At 39.8% G+C, this 16,295-nt stretch overlaps 2 protein-coding genes across 21 annotated transcripts in view; one reads left to right on the top strand and one right to left on the bottom strand.

Annotated features, from left to right (window-relative positions):
• The window catches only part of NEB (nebulin), a 124,277-nt gene extending 109,929 nt beyond the window's left edge, over positions 1-14,348 (top strand). For 3 of the 19 annotated variants that reach the window (XM_066999881.1, XM_066999865.1, XM_066999864.1), the window contains 14 exons: positions 990-1,082; positions 5,718-5,810; positions 6,453-6,545; positions 7,100-7,192; positions 7,665-7,757; positions 8,411-8,503; positions 8,790-8,882; positions 9,165-9,257; positions 10,261-10,368; positions 10,697-10,880; positions 11,790-11,882; positions 12,237-12,386; positions 12,693-12,802; positions 13,516-14,348. In XM_066999881.1, the coding sequence (XP_066855982.1) occupies positions 990-1,082; positions 5,718-5,810; positions 6,453-6,545; positions 7,100-7,192; positions 7,665-7,757; positions 8,411-8,503; positions 8,790-8,882; positions 9,165-9,257; positions 10,261-10,368; positions 10,697-10,880; positions 11,790-11,882; positions 12,237-12,386; positions 12,693-12,802; positions 13,516-13,689 (1,563 nt within the window). In that variant the 3' untranslated portion in view covers positions 13,690-14,348. Of the gene's footprint in view, positions 1-989; positions 1,083-1,567; positions 1,661-2,884; positions 2,978-3,512; positions 3,606-4,862; positions 4,956-5,717; positions 5,811-6,452; positions 6,546-7,099; positions 7,193-7,664; positions 7,758-8,410; positions 8,504-8,789; positions 8,883-9,164; positions 9,258-10,260; positions 10,369-10,696; positions 10,881-11,789; positions 11,883-12,236; positions 12,387-12,692; positions 12,803-13,515 lie in introns of all 19 variants that reach the window. The other 16 variants (XM_066999882.1, XM_066999880.1, XM_066999879.1 and 13 more) reach the window with 11 other exon arrangements.
• A 1,447-nt stretch (positions 14,349-15,795) lies between these two features.
• RIF1 (replication timing regulatory factor 1) overlaps positions 15,796-16,295 on the bottom strand; it is a 29,464-nt gene continuing 28,964 nt past the window's right edge. For both annotated transcript variants that reach the window (XM_013198089.3, XM_048080994.2), the window contains one exon: positions 15,796-16,170. In XM_013198089.3, coding sequence (XP_013053543.3) covers positions 15,950-16,170 — 221 coding nt within the window. In that variant the 3' untranslated portion in view covers positions 15,796-15,949. The remainder of the gene's footprint in view (positions 16,171-16,295) is intronic.

The raw sequence follows: 16,295 nt of genomic DNA, 5'->3' as shown, positions 1-16,295 counted from the left end.
GATTCTGATAATTAAACCCTGCTCTCCAGATTTTGAGCCAGCATTTCCTGAATGCAGTGTTGAGGGAGGATATGTTCTTGATCACTGGTACCTCAGATGTTTGCTATACAATGCTGAGGAGCAATAGCTCCTGTACAGTGAATATCTCATGATTTACTGTTCCTAATTTTAAGTACTGATTCCCTCTTGAGCTGTTTATGGTACTAGTGACTTTTGCAGGTCACTAGTGCATAATTGATTTTTTTCAAATGAATCTTCATTTTTCTAACTTTCAAGTTACATAATTTGTTTTCTCTTGCTGTGAATCCTTTATTTTTGTATTTTTTTCTTTTTTCAATGACGTCAACCAATGAAATGCAGTTTGCAAGTAGTTTACAAATTTGTGAGAATTGCTGGTGCATTTGTAATGTGTTTCTACATGATTAGGTTTTAGACAGGACATTTATATGTCTTCCATCGTGGAAAAGGCAATTTTTGATCAAACAATTGTAGGTTAAATTAAATCTAGTAATATGAGATTGTTTTCTCACTAGAGCCTTAAAATGAAATAATATGATAATGTTCTGAAAAAATAGAGATCAAAATGAAATCTAGCCCACAACTAAATTCAGCTGTTTGTTAACACCATTAAAAAAAAACCTCTGGAAATACTGACTGCCTGAAAAGAAGTACTATGACGTTTCCTAAACTAAAATGAAAAGCAGAAAATACCTACCTCTCATGCCAGATTAGCAGAGTATTTAAATTTGTGTCCTATTATAATGAAGTCCTCTATTGACTTCTGTGTTTCCAAGCACCTAAATGTAGACATTAAGAGCTTTGCTGAGCTGGTGACTGTACTTACTGAGTAAAATATCTTTTGCACATGTTTACATATAATCCCAGATTGTATTTATCTGTTAACCAGGTAAATTGCCTATCCAAATGTATTGTAGATATTACGGAAGGAATATGATCTTCTCACCTTTCTGGGTGCTTGTGTTCTGCAGGTATTGTACAAAGAGGACCTAGGGACAGGTATCCCAACACCTGTCACTCCAGAAATAGAGAGAGTGAAACGCAATCAAGAACACATTAGCTCGGTATTTAAAAAAAAAAAAAGGCGACTCATTTTTGCATAACATCCTAACATGTATTCTGGTTTCCTTCGGTGATTTAGAATCTCACCCTTCTCCTTTCTTTTCCCTGACAATATTTTTAACTCAATTATTCCACCTTTTTGTGGTTTAACTTTTTTGAGTGATTGACAACTTCTCATGAATTTCTTTTAAGAAACAAAGCTGGTAGTAAGCTGTGAAATCAATCCGGTGTTTCTCCCCATGTTTGTTTTATCTTAACCCTTTATCTCCTAGTGTCTGTAGTCATATTTACAGAATAATCAACCATCAGCCAGTTCCTTAATATTAGCCTCTAGAACAAGTGTGTAATTAATTGAAAAGTGACCGTAACACTAAACATAACTCACAAAATAGTGAGATTTAATTATATTGCCTGTGTTGAGTGTGGTGGTTTTTCTTTTTGGTTTGGTTTGGTTTGTTTTTTGTGGAAACTTTCTTGTACCTCACAGGTATTATACAAAGAGGGCTTAGGGACTGGCATCCCCACACCGGTCACTCCAGAGATGGAGAGAGTCAAACGCAATCAAGAGAACATTAGCTCGGTAGTACTAAATGAAACACAACCTACCGTTTAGAATGCAAATCGAATCTTTTTAACTCCTCCGTATTAATTTTTTATTTCAATTCCTTATTGAACTTTGAACAACCTTTTCTTAATCAAATAACTAAAGCCTAAAGCCTTGTCAGTATCCTATAAATTTTATTTTTTTTTACCTCAGTCTAACTTAATTGTCATTAAATTATTCCAGCTGTGAATTTTTAACCTCATTTACTTAAAGCAGCTAAGCAGTTCCTTATGTTTTCTTCCCATCAAAACAGTGACATTCTGAGTGACTTCTCCTCGGTAACAAAGACTATCCTTCTAACATGCCTTAGACTCACCACACTGGTGCAGTGCAAATGAAAAATGAACTCTTAACACTGTAGAGCAAAGCAATCTAATGCACCTGGACTGTGTTTGTATTTTCCTGGTTTTGTTGTGTTGGATGCTTTCTTATAGACTCTTCAGGTCTTTGTAAGAAAACCTGGGCAGCATCCCCATGTCACTATAATGTGAAAAATGAAGAAAATTGTGTAATTAAGGGAAAATTATTGTAGCAATGCCTTTCTATCCAGAATTGTTTCTGCTTCTAACACATTCCTGTCCCCCTGCACAACTGGAAGTGCTTTATGTTGTAATTTTGTAGTATATTTCAGTTTTAATTATAGTGTCTTGGGTCTAGTTTTGACTCAGTCTGACCAAATTCAGATGTGACAGATACAAAATTCAGACCTGACTTGAGATTAATAGGACAGTTCAGAGACGCCACCACTGTTACACTTTTCACTACGTTTAACTGTCTCTGTGATCATCGTGTCTCTCTTTTATACTGGTGAGAGGCAATCTTAGAGGCAAAGCTGACCACTAAGATATTTTATGTAAGTAAACAGACTCCTTTGGGGAAGAAGGCGTAAATGCAAAAAAGTTTTCAGGTGGTGTAGTTCGAGCTCTGCTTTCACAAAAAGCATTCTTGCAGTTCTTGCTGGCACACCCAGGTGAGAAGACAGTAAACCTCCTAGGAGCATTAGCCATTAGCTGATTATTTTGATTGCCTTTTTTTTTTTGCTAGCATTTGAACAAGGCTGACAAAATTGTATTTGTCATACTTCAAAGTTTCACTATATTAAATTACTTTTCTTCTCTATCTCTCTCCCCCATCTTCCTCTTTCCCTTCTTTTTCCTTAAAAAAACAAAACCCCCAAAATACCTCCCTGTTGCCACACAGGTGTTGTACAAAGAGGGGCTGGGAATTGGGACCCCAGTACCTGTAACTCCTGAGATGGAGAGGGTCAAACGCAATCAAGAAAACTTTAGCTCGGTACTTTTTTGCAATTTAAGAAAATGATCCCTATAACTTCATTTTAGAAGACTCTTTAACGCTTGTAAATGTTCTGCTCTCAGTAATTAACTTACAGAGACATTCCTTTTCTGCTGTTAAATTTTTAATCATTGTTAGTTATATTTTATGCAATCATTTTTAAAAGATATTATAGTAATCTTAACACGTAATGCGTCATGGCCTTTAATTTTTAAAGTTTCTTTTTTTTTCTTTTTTGTGTGAAGCTTGAAGTGTTTTGCCTTTTTTAAAAACCAGTTTTCTGAATTTGCTTAATTCCATTTTCCTAATGCTTTATGGTTGTGTTGAAGCATATCTAAGACCTAGGATGCATTATTTCTAGGTCTCAGAACACTTCCTTTGAACTGAGCACAATTGTTAACTGGTTTAAACTTCCTAATTTTTCCTGCTTTCTAATGGATGTGGTGAGCATAAAAGACAACTGTGACGTGTTCCCTCTATCAAATGCATTCTTCCTTTTGTTCTTATTTTTTTATACTACTATGTTACCATATAGGTGTTGTACAAAGAGGATGTGGGGACAGGAACCCCAACACCTGTCACTCCTGAGATTGAAAGAGTCAAACGCAATCAAGAAATCTTTAGCTCGGTATTTTTCAGTTTGCAAAGCAGAACATTCCCTTTTGTTCTATTTTAAAATAATTTTAATACCCCCAGAATACTCTTGTTCCCCTATAATCAACTTACACAAAGAACAATATCCTCTTCCCCTTGTTTTGATGTTTTTTCCTCCATAATTGTTACTTACTCCATTTTTCCATTTCTCCTTTTCTTTCCTGTTTCGATTAGATCATCTTAACAATGGTACCTTTTAGGTTCTGTTTTCCAATTATTTTTTTTGACTCAACATTTTTTTTCTTTAATATCTGCTTTTCCCTTTGTTAATCACTTCAATCCTTGGTTATGAGTTATTGTTGTGTTGTTTTTTTTTTTCCTGGTTCTACTGCATATAAAAACTAAACTATTTGTGGTCTGATACAAACCTGTGGCAACTAGCTCGGTATAACAGTGCGCTAATACACACCGGTGTAACTTGCTGTGATGTTTATGGGACGGGTAAATGACATGACATTTATTTCTTTGTTCCTTTTGTGTTGTACTTGATACCTTCTTCCTTTAGGAGGTCTTTAATTTTGCTGCAGAAAGACAGTGGCCCGGATTTCCAGGTGGTGTAGGCTATAGATATGCTGGAAGCCCAGCTTTGCAGGGTAACAAATTGGCAGCATTAGGATGTTTTGTGGGGTGAGGAACGTTTCCAGTAAGGTAGGAGAGTACCGATAACTGTAATTTCTCCTGTACCAAGTTCATATGTACACCTGTATTATGATCATGTCTCTTTGTAGTTCTTGTAATAAGCAAACCAGATTCTGTGATGATAAATTCTGGATAATTGGTAGCATTTCTCGCAGGGAAAGGATTGACTCGTCATTGTGGTGTGTGGCAAAGTTTGGGGATGGAGCATTAGGGCCTGGCCCTCCAATGGCTCAAGTACAGCCAGGAACAGCTTTACCTCACAACTAGCGAAAAGACAAAAAAACAGTCGTTATAACTTATGAAAGACTCGATATTCTAACTACCCAGCAGTTTTAAATGTGGCCCTTGAGAAGCAGCCACCCCAGCCGGGAAGGTATTCCAGCATCCTGCTACAAGCCGTAGCGGTGTTTGGTGTTTAACTCGCTTGTCCGTGTGCTGAGCTAGCTATGGACTTTGGGGGTTTTTAATCTGTATGATTGTTCAGGGTAACTCAGAAAACTCTTGTGCTCCGCTTGTTCTCTCAGCAAACAAAACGCTCCTGTTGGCTGCTTGTTCCTCTGCCTTCCTTTCATGTAGCCGTGTTATCCCACAGGTGTTGTACAAAGAGGAGGTGGGGACAGGAACCCCAACGCCTGTCACTCCTGAGATTGAAAGAGTCAAACGCAATCAAGAAAATTTTAGCTCGGTATTTCTCAGTTTGCAAAGCAGAACGTTCCCTCTTGATCTATTTAAAAATAATTTTACTACCCCAAAATACTCTTCTTCCCCTATAATCAACTTAAAAAGGAATATCCTCTTCCCTTTGAGATTTTTTCCTCTGTAATCGTTACTTACATCATTTTTGTTCCTCTGATTGGATTATGCAATGTTAATAATAACAACTTTTAGCTCCCACCCTTCTTTTGATTCCGATTATCTTTTTTTTTTAAATTCTTAAATAATATCCAGATTTTCCTTCTGTTAATCACTTCATCCTCAGTTTTGTTTCTTTTTTTTTTTCTGATTTTATTTACTTTCCATATCAAAACTAAACTATTTGCACCTGACAAAGCTGTGGCAATGAGCTCAGTGTAACAGCGCTCTAATACATGCCAGCTTAACCTGCTGTGATGTTTATGGAATGGGTAAATGAAACAGTTTTTCCTTTGTTCCTTTTGTGTTTTATTTGATACTGTCTTCCTTTAGGAAGTCTTTATCTACTGTTGCAGAGACTTTTTTTTTTAAATAGATGCTGAGAAGCAAATAGCAAAGGTAGTGTAGCTTTCTGCCAGGAGTCTTTGCAGAGTATGTCTTCAGCTTAATCATTTTTAGGAAGGTTGTAAGTTTTCTTTTTTATTCCAAGCTTTGGCTCAGAGCGACTTTGAAAAACATTCTTTTTTTCTTAGCAAGCTGCGTGTTACTGTTGTTTGCTTGTTTCTTCTTTTTAATCCAGCCCTATTGCCCACAGGTGTTGTACAAAGAGGATCTGGGGACAGGAACCCCAATACCTGTCACTCCTGAGGTTGAGAGGGTGAAACGCAATCAAGAACACATTAGCTCGGTATTTTGTGGAGGAAAAGATGTATTCCCTTTAACTCCACTTAAATTGAACTTTTTAACCTTTATTAAAAATGGAACAATTCCACTCCTTACTTCCACATAACCAACATAATCAGTTGCTAAAATATCCTTTTTCCCTCACTGTACTGTATTTTCCAGTCTTACTTACATCTTACTCTTCGTATATGTGATTATTTACATAATCCTAAATATCTTTAACCATTTTTGCTCCCTGTTCTGATTTCCTTTTACTTCCTTTTAGTGTTTTGTTGCTGTTGTTTTTTAAATCCTATCACTTTCCTGTTTTAGTGCTCTTGCCATAGAGTATGGAGGGTCTCATTTTCCAGCACGGTTCAGCGGTAGTCTGAAAGCTTCCCTCCACCATGAAAATGTAGTTGTGCAGCAGTATTGATGTAAGAGGCCTCTCTGTTGGATCATTGCATCTTCTAAGATACAAGCAGGGACAGCTTTGCCTTCAGACCTTACCTGGTGCAAGCCCAGTCCTCAGTGCCTTCAGGGGTAGCTTTTAGAGCTCTGCCTGAGAGCAGATTAAGATCTAGGAGCCTCAACTATTTGGTTTCATGTTGAATGTAATCGTTACTGAGTTCTGATTTTGTTTTGGATGCTTCTTGTTACTACACAGGTGTTGTACAAAGAGAGCGTGGGGACTGGAACCCCCACTCCGATCACTCCAGAGATGGAGAGGGTCAAACGCAATCAAGAAATCTGTAGCTCGGTACTTTGCCAAGAAAAAAAGTTTCCTTTAACTCTGTTTAAATGAACATTTTAACAGTTTTAATAAATGGAGTTTGTAACACTTGCTCGAAAATAATGCCAATCCTAGCTCTAAAGCAGCTTCAATAGGTGCTTGCTTCTTACCCACCTCTCACCGTGGTTTACAGCGATAATGTTGACTTGTTACAGTTTTTGTTGTAGTTAAGACTTAGTTTGATGCCCTATTCTAATCCTACAAACTTTTAACAAACTTTCATCTTCTCTGCAATGCTGACATTCTTTTTGTTATAATTTGAATACTCATAATGTTCTCAGCCCCTCAGCGTAGTTATGTATTTAACGTACGTAGTTATGTATTGGGTCATCCTTAGTTAAAAACTCAGTGTGCCAAACACTACTTCAATGTTGCTAAGTACCTTCCTTAAATACATATGTATATATAATGCCTAGGCCCTGCGATATTAAATAACAGAAAAAGATGCCTTAGGCTTCACCTTTGTCTACAGATGGCTGTTTATTTACTGTTGCTTTCTTTGGCTCCTTTATGTCTCATAGGTGTTGTATAAAGAAAACATAGGGAAAGCCACCCCAACACCTGTCACTCCTGAGATGGAAAGAGTCAAACGCAATCAAGAGATCATTAGCTCGGTATTTTTAACAGGAAACCAGTTCCTAAAGATCTTAAGTGTTTAACAGCCTTTAGCAGTTTTAATAATCTGTGCTTCCTAACTTTAAAAAATAAGCCCGTGTCATAGCAAAACCCTAGTTTTTTGTGTTTACAGACAAGTTGTAATAGCTTCTATTTAACACTGTCTGAAGCAGGATTTTACTAGAATTGTTTGACTTTTTTTTTTTCTTTTTCTTCTGATGGACATTGTTTCTTTGCATTTTTTTTTAAACTATTTCTTATTACTCTCTTGCTTTCGTGCCCAATTGATACTGTACGGGTCCATTGCTGCATCCTAGATTCATGGCAAAACGCCCATTGCTTCCTTCAGGACCAGCAGTGGTGCCAAGTCTAACCCCTCCTAGGTGTAATAACCCAAAAGCTTTATTGTATGTGATTGTGTTCTGTTGTTACCTTTTTAATGATCTTTGGATACTCCCTTGTATCCTATAGGTTTTGTACAAAGAAAACGTGGGGAAAGTGACCCCAACACCAATCACTCCAGAGATGGAGAGAGTCAAGCGCAATCAAGAAATCATTAGCTCGGTACCTTAAAAAATAGATTATTTTTTCCTTTGCGCCTATATTTTAAAAAAGTAACATTCTAACTGCCAACTGAAAACTGATTTTAGTTTAAAAATATATCTATATTTGTTTCTGCAAATTAATCTCTCTTCTTCCAAAATAAGTTGGCTTTGGTGTTAACATGCTGAGCCAAAAACTTACGAGTTTTCTGCAGCTCAGTTCTGTTACTGGGGGCTCCATCCAGACATCAACAGCCTCGTGCCCTGCTGGGATGTGGTGCATTTACACATTTAGCTTCTCATCCTGTTTGTTCTGTATTTTGCTTTGTAACTGCAACTGGAGAGCAGGAAGAGCTGCTTTCTCAGTGGGGTAGATAAAACATTTCTTAGGGACACAGGCAGCTTCCCCAAGACCTGTAGAGCCATGGTCATAGCTGTAGCTGGATAGAGCCCTTTTTTTTTAACCCTCCCTCCCCTCCAGATACAACAAGCTATTCTTTTACAGTTTTTCTTACCCCTCCCGATAACTTTAGATGTTTGGCTTTTGTGCAGTGCTACGCATCATAACCCATCATGACTTTTTGAAATTCTGTAACTAAGTAATAACTTGTGTTCAAAGCCTTCTGACTTTTTGTTGTATTTTAAGATACCGGATACATGTTCTGTATCCCACAGGTGTTATACAAAGAAAACTTGGGGCGCGCAACCCCCACACCTATCACTCCAGAGATGGAGAGAGTGAAACGCAATCAAGAACAAATTAGCTCGGTATTGTCTGGAAGAAGTAAAGGGGCTAAAACAGAGCTTTTTTTTAAAAAAAATAACTTAAGTTTGCCTGTTTTTTATTTAACCCTCTAATTTTCCCCCCAAATTTAGAAAGTCATAGTTTAAAATTACAGTACATGAAAGATTTTTTTTATCAATTAACTTTTTAATACCATTTTTCCTCTTTTTTTTTTTTCTTTTCATAACGGATGGCGTTTATTCTAAAACCAGTAACATCACGTTTTTCAATCTGTACCTTTGTGACTTTGGGTTACTTTGTGGTCTGTAGGTTGTATACAAAGAAGGCTTAGGGAAGGCAACCCCCACACCGGTCACTCCGGAGATGGAGAGAGTCAAACGCAATCAAGAACAGATTAGCTCGGTACTGAAAGAAGAAAGACAACTGCCTTATACTAAGAATAACCATTCTGAAAAAAAAATATCCACTTCTAATATATCCTTCTTCACTCAGTTTTCCTTATTTTTGCCTGTTTTTCCCTTCTGTTTTTTACCTTCTGCTCTAGCAAATAACTTTTTAGATGCTTTACTTCCCCAGATCTTTTCTACCCCTGCAGTGATGAGTATGCTTAAACAATAACCCCACTTACAGACCGAGCTGGGAGTTATGCCAGTCTGACTTGTGGACACCTTTTGTACACTGTAGGTTTTGTACAAAGAACATCTAGCAAAAGGAACTCCAACACCAATGACTCCAGAGATGGAGAGAGCTAAACGCAATCAAGAAAACATCAGCTCGGTAAGTCCTATTCTGCCGATACACGAAAATACTTTAAAAACTAATATTTAAACTCCTGGAATTCCCTCTCAATGCAAATTAACAGTGCAGATGTTAATAGTGCTACCTGGCTACCCAGTTTTGAAGAATGAAGTAACAATGCTAAAACCAAACCCTATCATACTTTTTTTTTTCCATTTTGTGACACGACTATTTCTTTCTGTGTGATTAAATGCTTTAGTTTGGTTTTTTTTAATAACCAAATTTCAAAAATCTATGTTGCCTTCTCTTGCAAATATCTTCTGTGTTTACTGGTCTTATACTGTATGAGATATAAAATATTCTTCAATAACAATATATTTTGTTAGATTTCTGATAATATCTTGCAATTTATACAAACCTGTCAAAGTTGGAAGTGGCCGCCTTTAGGCAAGTCATTGCTAACCTGTTGCTCCAGCTGTAAAAGTGCTGACATACCCCAGCCTCCAAAGGTTTGTGTACATACAGACATCAAGGTTTGCTCGATAAAGCCAGGGATACAACAGCTGCAAACAAACATTTACAGAAGCTTGTTGCTACTGTTATAACTGAGAAAAGAAACCCTGCAAAACCAGCTAAAATTGTAATATTTTAATCAGAAATAGAGGTCTAACGATGGCGTCTGTTTTACAATTACTTCACTAAAGTTAGAGGTGCCCATCAGATCTATGAAAACGTTACCTGAAATATTAGTACTACTTTACCTCTCTACTTATTATTACAAGTTTGTTTTTTTTTTTTAAAAGGAAAGATCTTTTAGTTGAGAAAAGCAAGGTTTGTGATCATGTCCAGTGCTGCCTACATCTCATATAATTATGAAAAAGAAATTTGCTTTGCATTCTAACATTATTCACCAACAATTGCTGCTGCCTGTTTTTCATTCTTTAACCTTCTCTGCCAGGTTGCCTTGCATCAGCACAGCCACTCCTCACGGTGCAGAATTAGTTTTGTGCCCTGTGCTCACTTCCTTTTTCTCACCTGGCAGGTTCTTTATTCAGATAGTTTCCGAAAACAAGTACAAGGCAAAGCTGCTTACGTACTGGATACACCTGAAATGCGGCGTGTACGAGAGACCCAGAAACACATTTCCACGGTAAGAGCATTTATAGATGGGTTAACTTGGCAGTGACTTAACTAAAAACATGACCTTGCTCTCAAGAGACGCCAGGGTTGCTGTCACAAGAGACAATATACATTTACCAACTGGTCACCCACGTTACTAAATGTAAAAAGCAAGAGTGACTCCACAGGAAAGGCATGGTTGGGATTAGGCTCTCCCTCATTGTTCTTTGGAGGGGAGAAAGCAAAAATTCAGAACTGCAGCACACCTCTCTACTAGGCATTTTACTTAAGAAAGCAAAGAATAAAACCAATCATTTGTCTAATCTACAGAGGGACAAACATTTCATTGTACATTGCAGGTGAAATACCATGAAGATTTTGAGAAAAGCAAAGGTACTTTCACACCTGTAGTTACTGACCCCATTACAGAACGTGTGAAAAAGAACATGCAAGACTTCAGCGACATCAGCTACAGAGGCATTCAAAGGCGAGTAGTAGAAATGGAGAGAAAGCGTGTGGACCAGGACCAAGAGAATCTCACAGGTAAGCAGAAGCTTTTTGTTTTTTTTTTTTTTTTTCCAAGACTAGAATACATCACTTACACAAAACACAAGCTGACCATAAGAAAACATTTAAGCTCAGCCACATCAACTTAAAACTTTCATTACCTGGAGATGATGTTTTGTTATCAATGCGGAATATATTCTCTGATAGCAGCTGTAAACCATAGAATCAATGATGGTTTGGGCTGAAAGGGACTTAAAGGTTGTCTATTTCTAGCCCCTTGCTGTGAGCAGGAACCTGCCCAGCTCAGGCTGCCCAAACCCATCCAGCCTGGCCTTGGACACGGCCATGGACAGGGCAGCCACTGCTGCTCTGGGCAGCTTGTGCCAGCACCTCACAGTGAAGAACTTCTTCCTCCTATCTAATCTAAATCTACTCTTTTTTAGTTTGAAGCCATTCCCCCTTGTCCTATCCCTACACCCCCTGACAAAAGGGTCCCTCCCCAGCTTTCCTGTAGCCCCCCCGAGACAGTGGCAGGCCGCTATAAGCTGTCCCCAGAGCCTTCTCTTCTCCAGGCTGAATAACCCCAGCTCCCTCTGCCTGTCTCAGTAACAGAGGGTCTCCAGCCCCTTGATCATCTTTGTGGCCTCCTCTGCCTCTCCCATCATGCCCACCGGTATAACATGATGCTAGGTGACAGATTCTAATTTCTTACTTGTATTAAGTTCATCTCCACGTGTATTGCAGAAATGCTAAAGCTCATTTGATATAGAATAAATGAAAAAATAAGAAGTCTGTGCTATAGATTTGAGAAAAACAAATTATGAAGTCCTGCTTCCCTTTTTCTGATACGCTTTTACTCTCCTTCAGGACAGATGGTTGCTGCTCAAGCTCTCTAGGAAGTGTTTGAGCTCCACCTTCTCCTCAGAAAAGCTGTTTCCCTTACAGGTCTTCGTGTGTGGCGCACCAATCCTGGCTCAGTCTTTGACTACGACCCAGCAGAAGACAACATTCAGTCCAGAAGCTTACACATGATCTCAGGTTTGTTCCAGTCTGTACTATTTATGCAAAACAGCCTTTATACTTACACAGATCCAAACAGTGAAACCGACAGCTTGGGATATTAAAGGACAGTTTAGTCACTCTACCTGTGCAGGAATGCAAGCGTACTTCAAACTGTTACGCACAGACACAGCTCGTGTAAGAATTAACGGTGACTAGAGATTGTCTATAGCTCTTCTGCATAAGGATAACTGTATTTATGTATTTACACGCACATACACAAAACACCTGTATACATGTGCATATATAAAATATGCACTTTTTGTTTTTAAATGTGTGCCTCTCCTTACAAAGAAAGGAGGTAACTCTGCTCCCACTGTTTTCTCCCTGCAGTCCAAGCCCAGCGCCGCAGCCGGGAGCATTCCCGCTCTGCCAGTGCCTTGAGCATCAGTGGTGGGGATGAAAAATCTGAGCCCTCGGAAGGGGTGGATCAACATTTGTCCTTCTACAGCAACGGGGGCTTCTTTACCTCAACTACCACAGGTATGAGAACAAAACTGCACTGTATCTGAGGACAGACGGTACCCAGACCATCCAGCAGGACAGAGCTAGTCACTGGCTCCAACTCCTTTGGCCAGGAAAAAGTAGAGAGGCACACCTGGCAAAGCACTGAGCTACAGCCGTAACTGATACCAAGTGGTGCTTCACTGGGTAAAAGGCAGATCTGAGCCACCTAGTGACCTACCACACTACCTTTATTGGGAGTAAGCCTAATCCCATTGCTAAGTCCATAAAATAAAAGCATTAAGCGTAAAAGAACTAACACAAAACACTTTTCTCCTTTTGCAGTGGGCTATAAACATGCTAAAACCATAGAGTTGCCGCAACAAAGGTCATCTTCAGTTGCCACCCAGCAAACAACAGTATCATCGGTTCCTTCCCATCCATCGACCGCTGGGGTAAGTAACACGGAGCAGCTGCGCTGACAGCCAGTCCCGAGCTCACTGCAGCACTGCTGCTGGGGCGGGCTCTCTCACCGGGACAGAATTTGGCTTCCTGCCCACAGCGCATAGCCCCTGCGGGCCCCAAATGCCCTCAGTGCACGCCCCAGGACAGCCCAGCAACACCCCCACCCCTGGGCTGGCAACTGGTACAGGACCAGCTGAAGGCGTAACAGCTGCCCAGAGTTCTTTAAGTTACACCTCCTCCCTCCCACCACAATCCACTGGGAGGCAAGGCCACGAAGTTATAAGCAGGCGCCAACCTAACTGTTCACGTATTCCTGCTCACGTACACTCTGAAAGTGTTTTTCCACCTTCAGAGTCACGAAACCACAAAAGCACTAAGGCAGGGTGCTGGCTGCACCTCTCACAAGGCTGTATCTACCTGAAAGTTAATTCAACAGGAAAAAATCTGATAAGGAGGTTGAAGCTGAATTTTGAAGTTGAATTTTTGAGTTGGAATTTTTTTTTGAAGTTTAAATTATTGAAAAAGGCATTCTGTGATCTGAAACCAGGCTTTTTAAAAGACCAGCCAAAGCTACTGCCATCAGGGATACTTTTAAGTACTGAAATGAGTTGGAATATAACCTGCCCTCTGCTTGCATGTTGATTCTGACCAGGAACTAACAGCAGTGGTATAAACATCTTACTTTTTCTCCTTACCATTCCAGAAGACGTATCGGGCCATGTATGACTACATGGCAGCTGACGCTGATGAAGTTTCCTTCAAAGACGGTGACACGATCGTAAACGTGCAAGCCATCGATGAAGGCTGGATGTATGGGACTGTCCAGAGAACTGGCAAGACGGGCATGCTGCCAGCCAACTACGTAGAAGCTGTCTAAGTCAAAACCCCTTTCCCTAAGGCACATCTGCGTGGCCCAGACATGCCGGCCACATCTCACACCTTAGAAGAGTTTCTAACACTTCTCCAAAGTGCTTTATTGTCTTCCATGCTGATAGTGCCTTATAAACCACCACAGAGAAAAAAAACTGCAGAACAAAATATTTCTGAAACAGCTCTTCAAAATATGTTTAACTACCTGTAAACATACTACTAGGCAGCGCTCGTAAGAGCTGTCTTGCTTCCAGTGTCTAAAATCTTTTCTTCCAACTGGCCTAGACTTCCTTTTAAAACATACAGATTACCATCAAAATGTTCTAATACTAGAGTTTTAATCCAGTTCAGTATCGCTGAACTTCTACACATGAAGTTAAGGCCAAGACTACCAAGTGTTACTTTATTCACTCTTCCATAAAGAGATTTTTCTGGACTATTCTAAAATGTTTGAATATATTTGTTTTCCATGTAAGCTTAGTATCTCAAACCAAAGTTTATCTGTCAAAGTTTATCTGTCAGGGAAGATGGGGAAACACCACAAAGCAAAAGCCTCTTCCCTCTGCTTGCTGAGCTCTTATGCATGTGTTTTTCATGCAGTTGTTCTGGGGTCAGAAGTTGTTACTTGTAAATTAGTGACTAAATAAAGCTGTTGTTTCTGCAGTATCTTTGACTATTAACTCATGCTGAAGAGCAGGAATCGATCTTAAAACAAATTGGCTTTGTTCAGAAAACTGAAAAAACCAACAGCCACAATGTTAAGTCAAACTCTGAGGGCTGTGAATGAACTGGAGAGGTTATTTCATACCTGAACACTAGTTATCTGCGTCTCCTGACGCATCTGGTCCTTCCGTCTCTGGAGGCTGGCTGGTAAAACGGTAAAAAAAGCACTTCATCTTTAGTTTACCTTGGACAAAGTACACACAGTAAGCTAACAGTAGGAGGAGTTGCAACTGTTAACTCTGAAGGCTTTCGTTCACGGGGAATCCGCAGCTATCGTGGCGTACGCAGCCAGCTGGAAAGGACAACGCCACTCCTCCCAGTGGGGATGCGGTGTAGCGAAAGCAGCTGGCAGGACAGCAAAACCTACAGGCACTCGTCACTGGTGCTGTTCACACAGTGCTACGACACCATAGCCCATTAGTTTATGGGATGTGTGAACAGGGCACAGAACAGCGGTGCTGGTAAGACACGACCTTGGCCTTGAGGACCTACTCCTGGCCTAAGGAGCCACCAATAACCTTCCAAGGTTCCTCCCAACCTTGCAATTCCAAAGCAACTCTGAGGAAGGGCTAAACAGCTGCAGTCATTTTTTTTCCATATAAACTTAAAGACTGACATTAACACCTTTGGGAACTAATTGCTGTTTTATTTGCACATACTTAAGTTCTAAAAACACCTGCAGCAATTCCTCTCCATAAGTGTCCAATATATACAAATTAGATTTCCGGAGTAAAACCCAAGAACTCTGAAGGTCTCTCAGAAGCAGCAATGCATTCCATGCAATTAGAACTCCACCATAAATTATTAACCAACATTTGCAGTCTGTACATAATATACAAAAAACCCAAGTCAAATCCTCTCACTTCCACAAAAGGAGAAGGTCTTCTCCACCAGGGGAGAACTGCTGCAAACAAAGCTGTTAGAGCACAGGAAAAAGCCTGAGAAATTTTGCAAAGTCTCTCACTTGCCAGGATGCATTTTAGGGTCAGCTTCTTAGTGGGATTCTGGTAACAAGGCATGCACAAAGAGATGCCATCCAGTTGTCAGAAACCAGGGTTTTGGACTGCTGCCACTGCAAGGAACTGAGCACAGCTTAACCCAATACCCAACAGCACTGAAAAGTTTCAGCGACTCCAAAGGAAACAGACCTGGGAAGCACACGAGCAGAGCTGTGAGATCGATCTCCCACCACGTAAGAGTTTGCAGTCGTAAGAACACTTTGGATGTGAAAAAATAATTTAACTACTCTGTTAGTTTGGTTTCACAGTCTTTGCTATTGCACACCTTCATCAAGTTTTCTTTCGCTACCTGAAAGAAATATGCATAGCAATACAATACAAATACCTCCAACGGGGAATAGGCAATCCCACAAGTTAAAAAACCACTGGAAAAAAGAAAAATCATGATATATTTTGTTCATATAGGTTTCTTAAAAATCTTCTATAGTACAAAACATACACTTTAAGGATTAATTCACCAGTAAGAAAGCTAAATTTTGGGGGAAAATTGTAACAAAATCCTCCTTAATTAGGAATGATAAGCAACTAATTGGAACTGTCGTGGGGAGGCGATTTCCAGCGGGACTGCAGGTTTTTCATGATACAGTTTGTCATGCCCGCAAGTTTTTCTTGCATCTCAAAGAGCTGGCTTCCTGAATAGCCATAGAGAACTTCAGAGGTCAGCTGAGCAGCGAGGGCATCGATCTGGCTCAGAAGATCTGCTGTGGGTTGGCCGTTTGCATTCAAGACAACCGGTTCGATCAAATCTGAAAAGGAAGGAAGGGGAAGGTAGGTAGGGCACTGCAGGCAGAGCGGTCAGGTGTAAATCCCAGCAGAACTACGTTGTAGCGCAATGTTGCAGTTTTTGTACAAAAAGATGTATTCAGTCCAC

This window comes from Anser cygnoides, chromosome 6 (genome assembly GCF_040182565.1).
Source record: "Anser cygnoides isolate HZ-2024a breed goose chromosome 6, Taihu_goose_T2T_genome, whole genome shotgun sequence".
Lineage (NCBI taxonomy): Eukaryota > Metazoa > Chordata > Aves > Anseriformes > Anatidae > Anser > Anser cygnoides.
The sequence above is the reverse complement of the archived record's forward strand: the minus strand, read 5'-3'. Positions and strand labels throughout refer to the sequence as shown.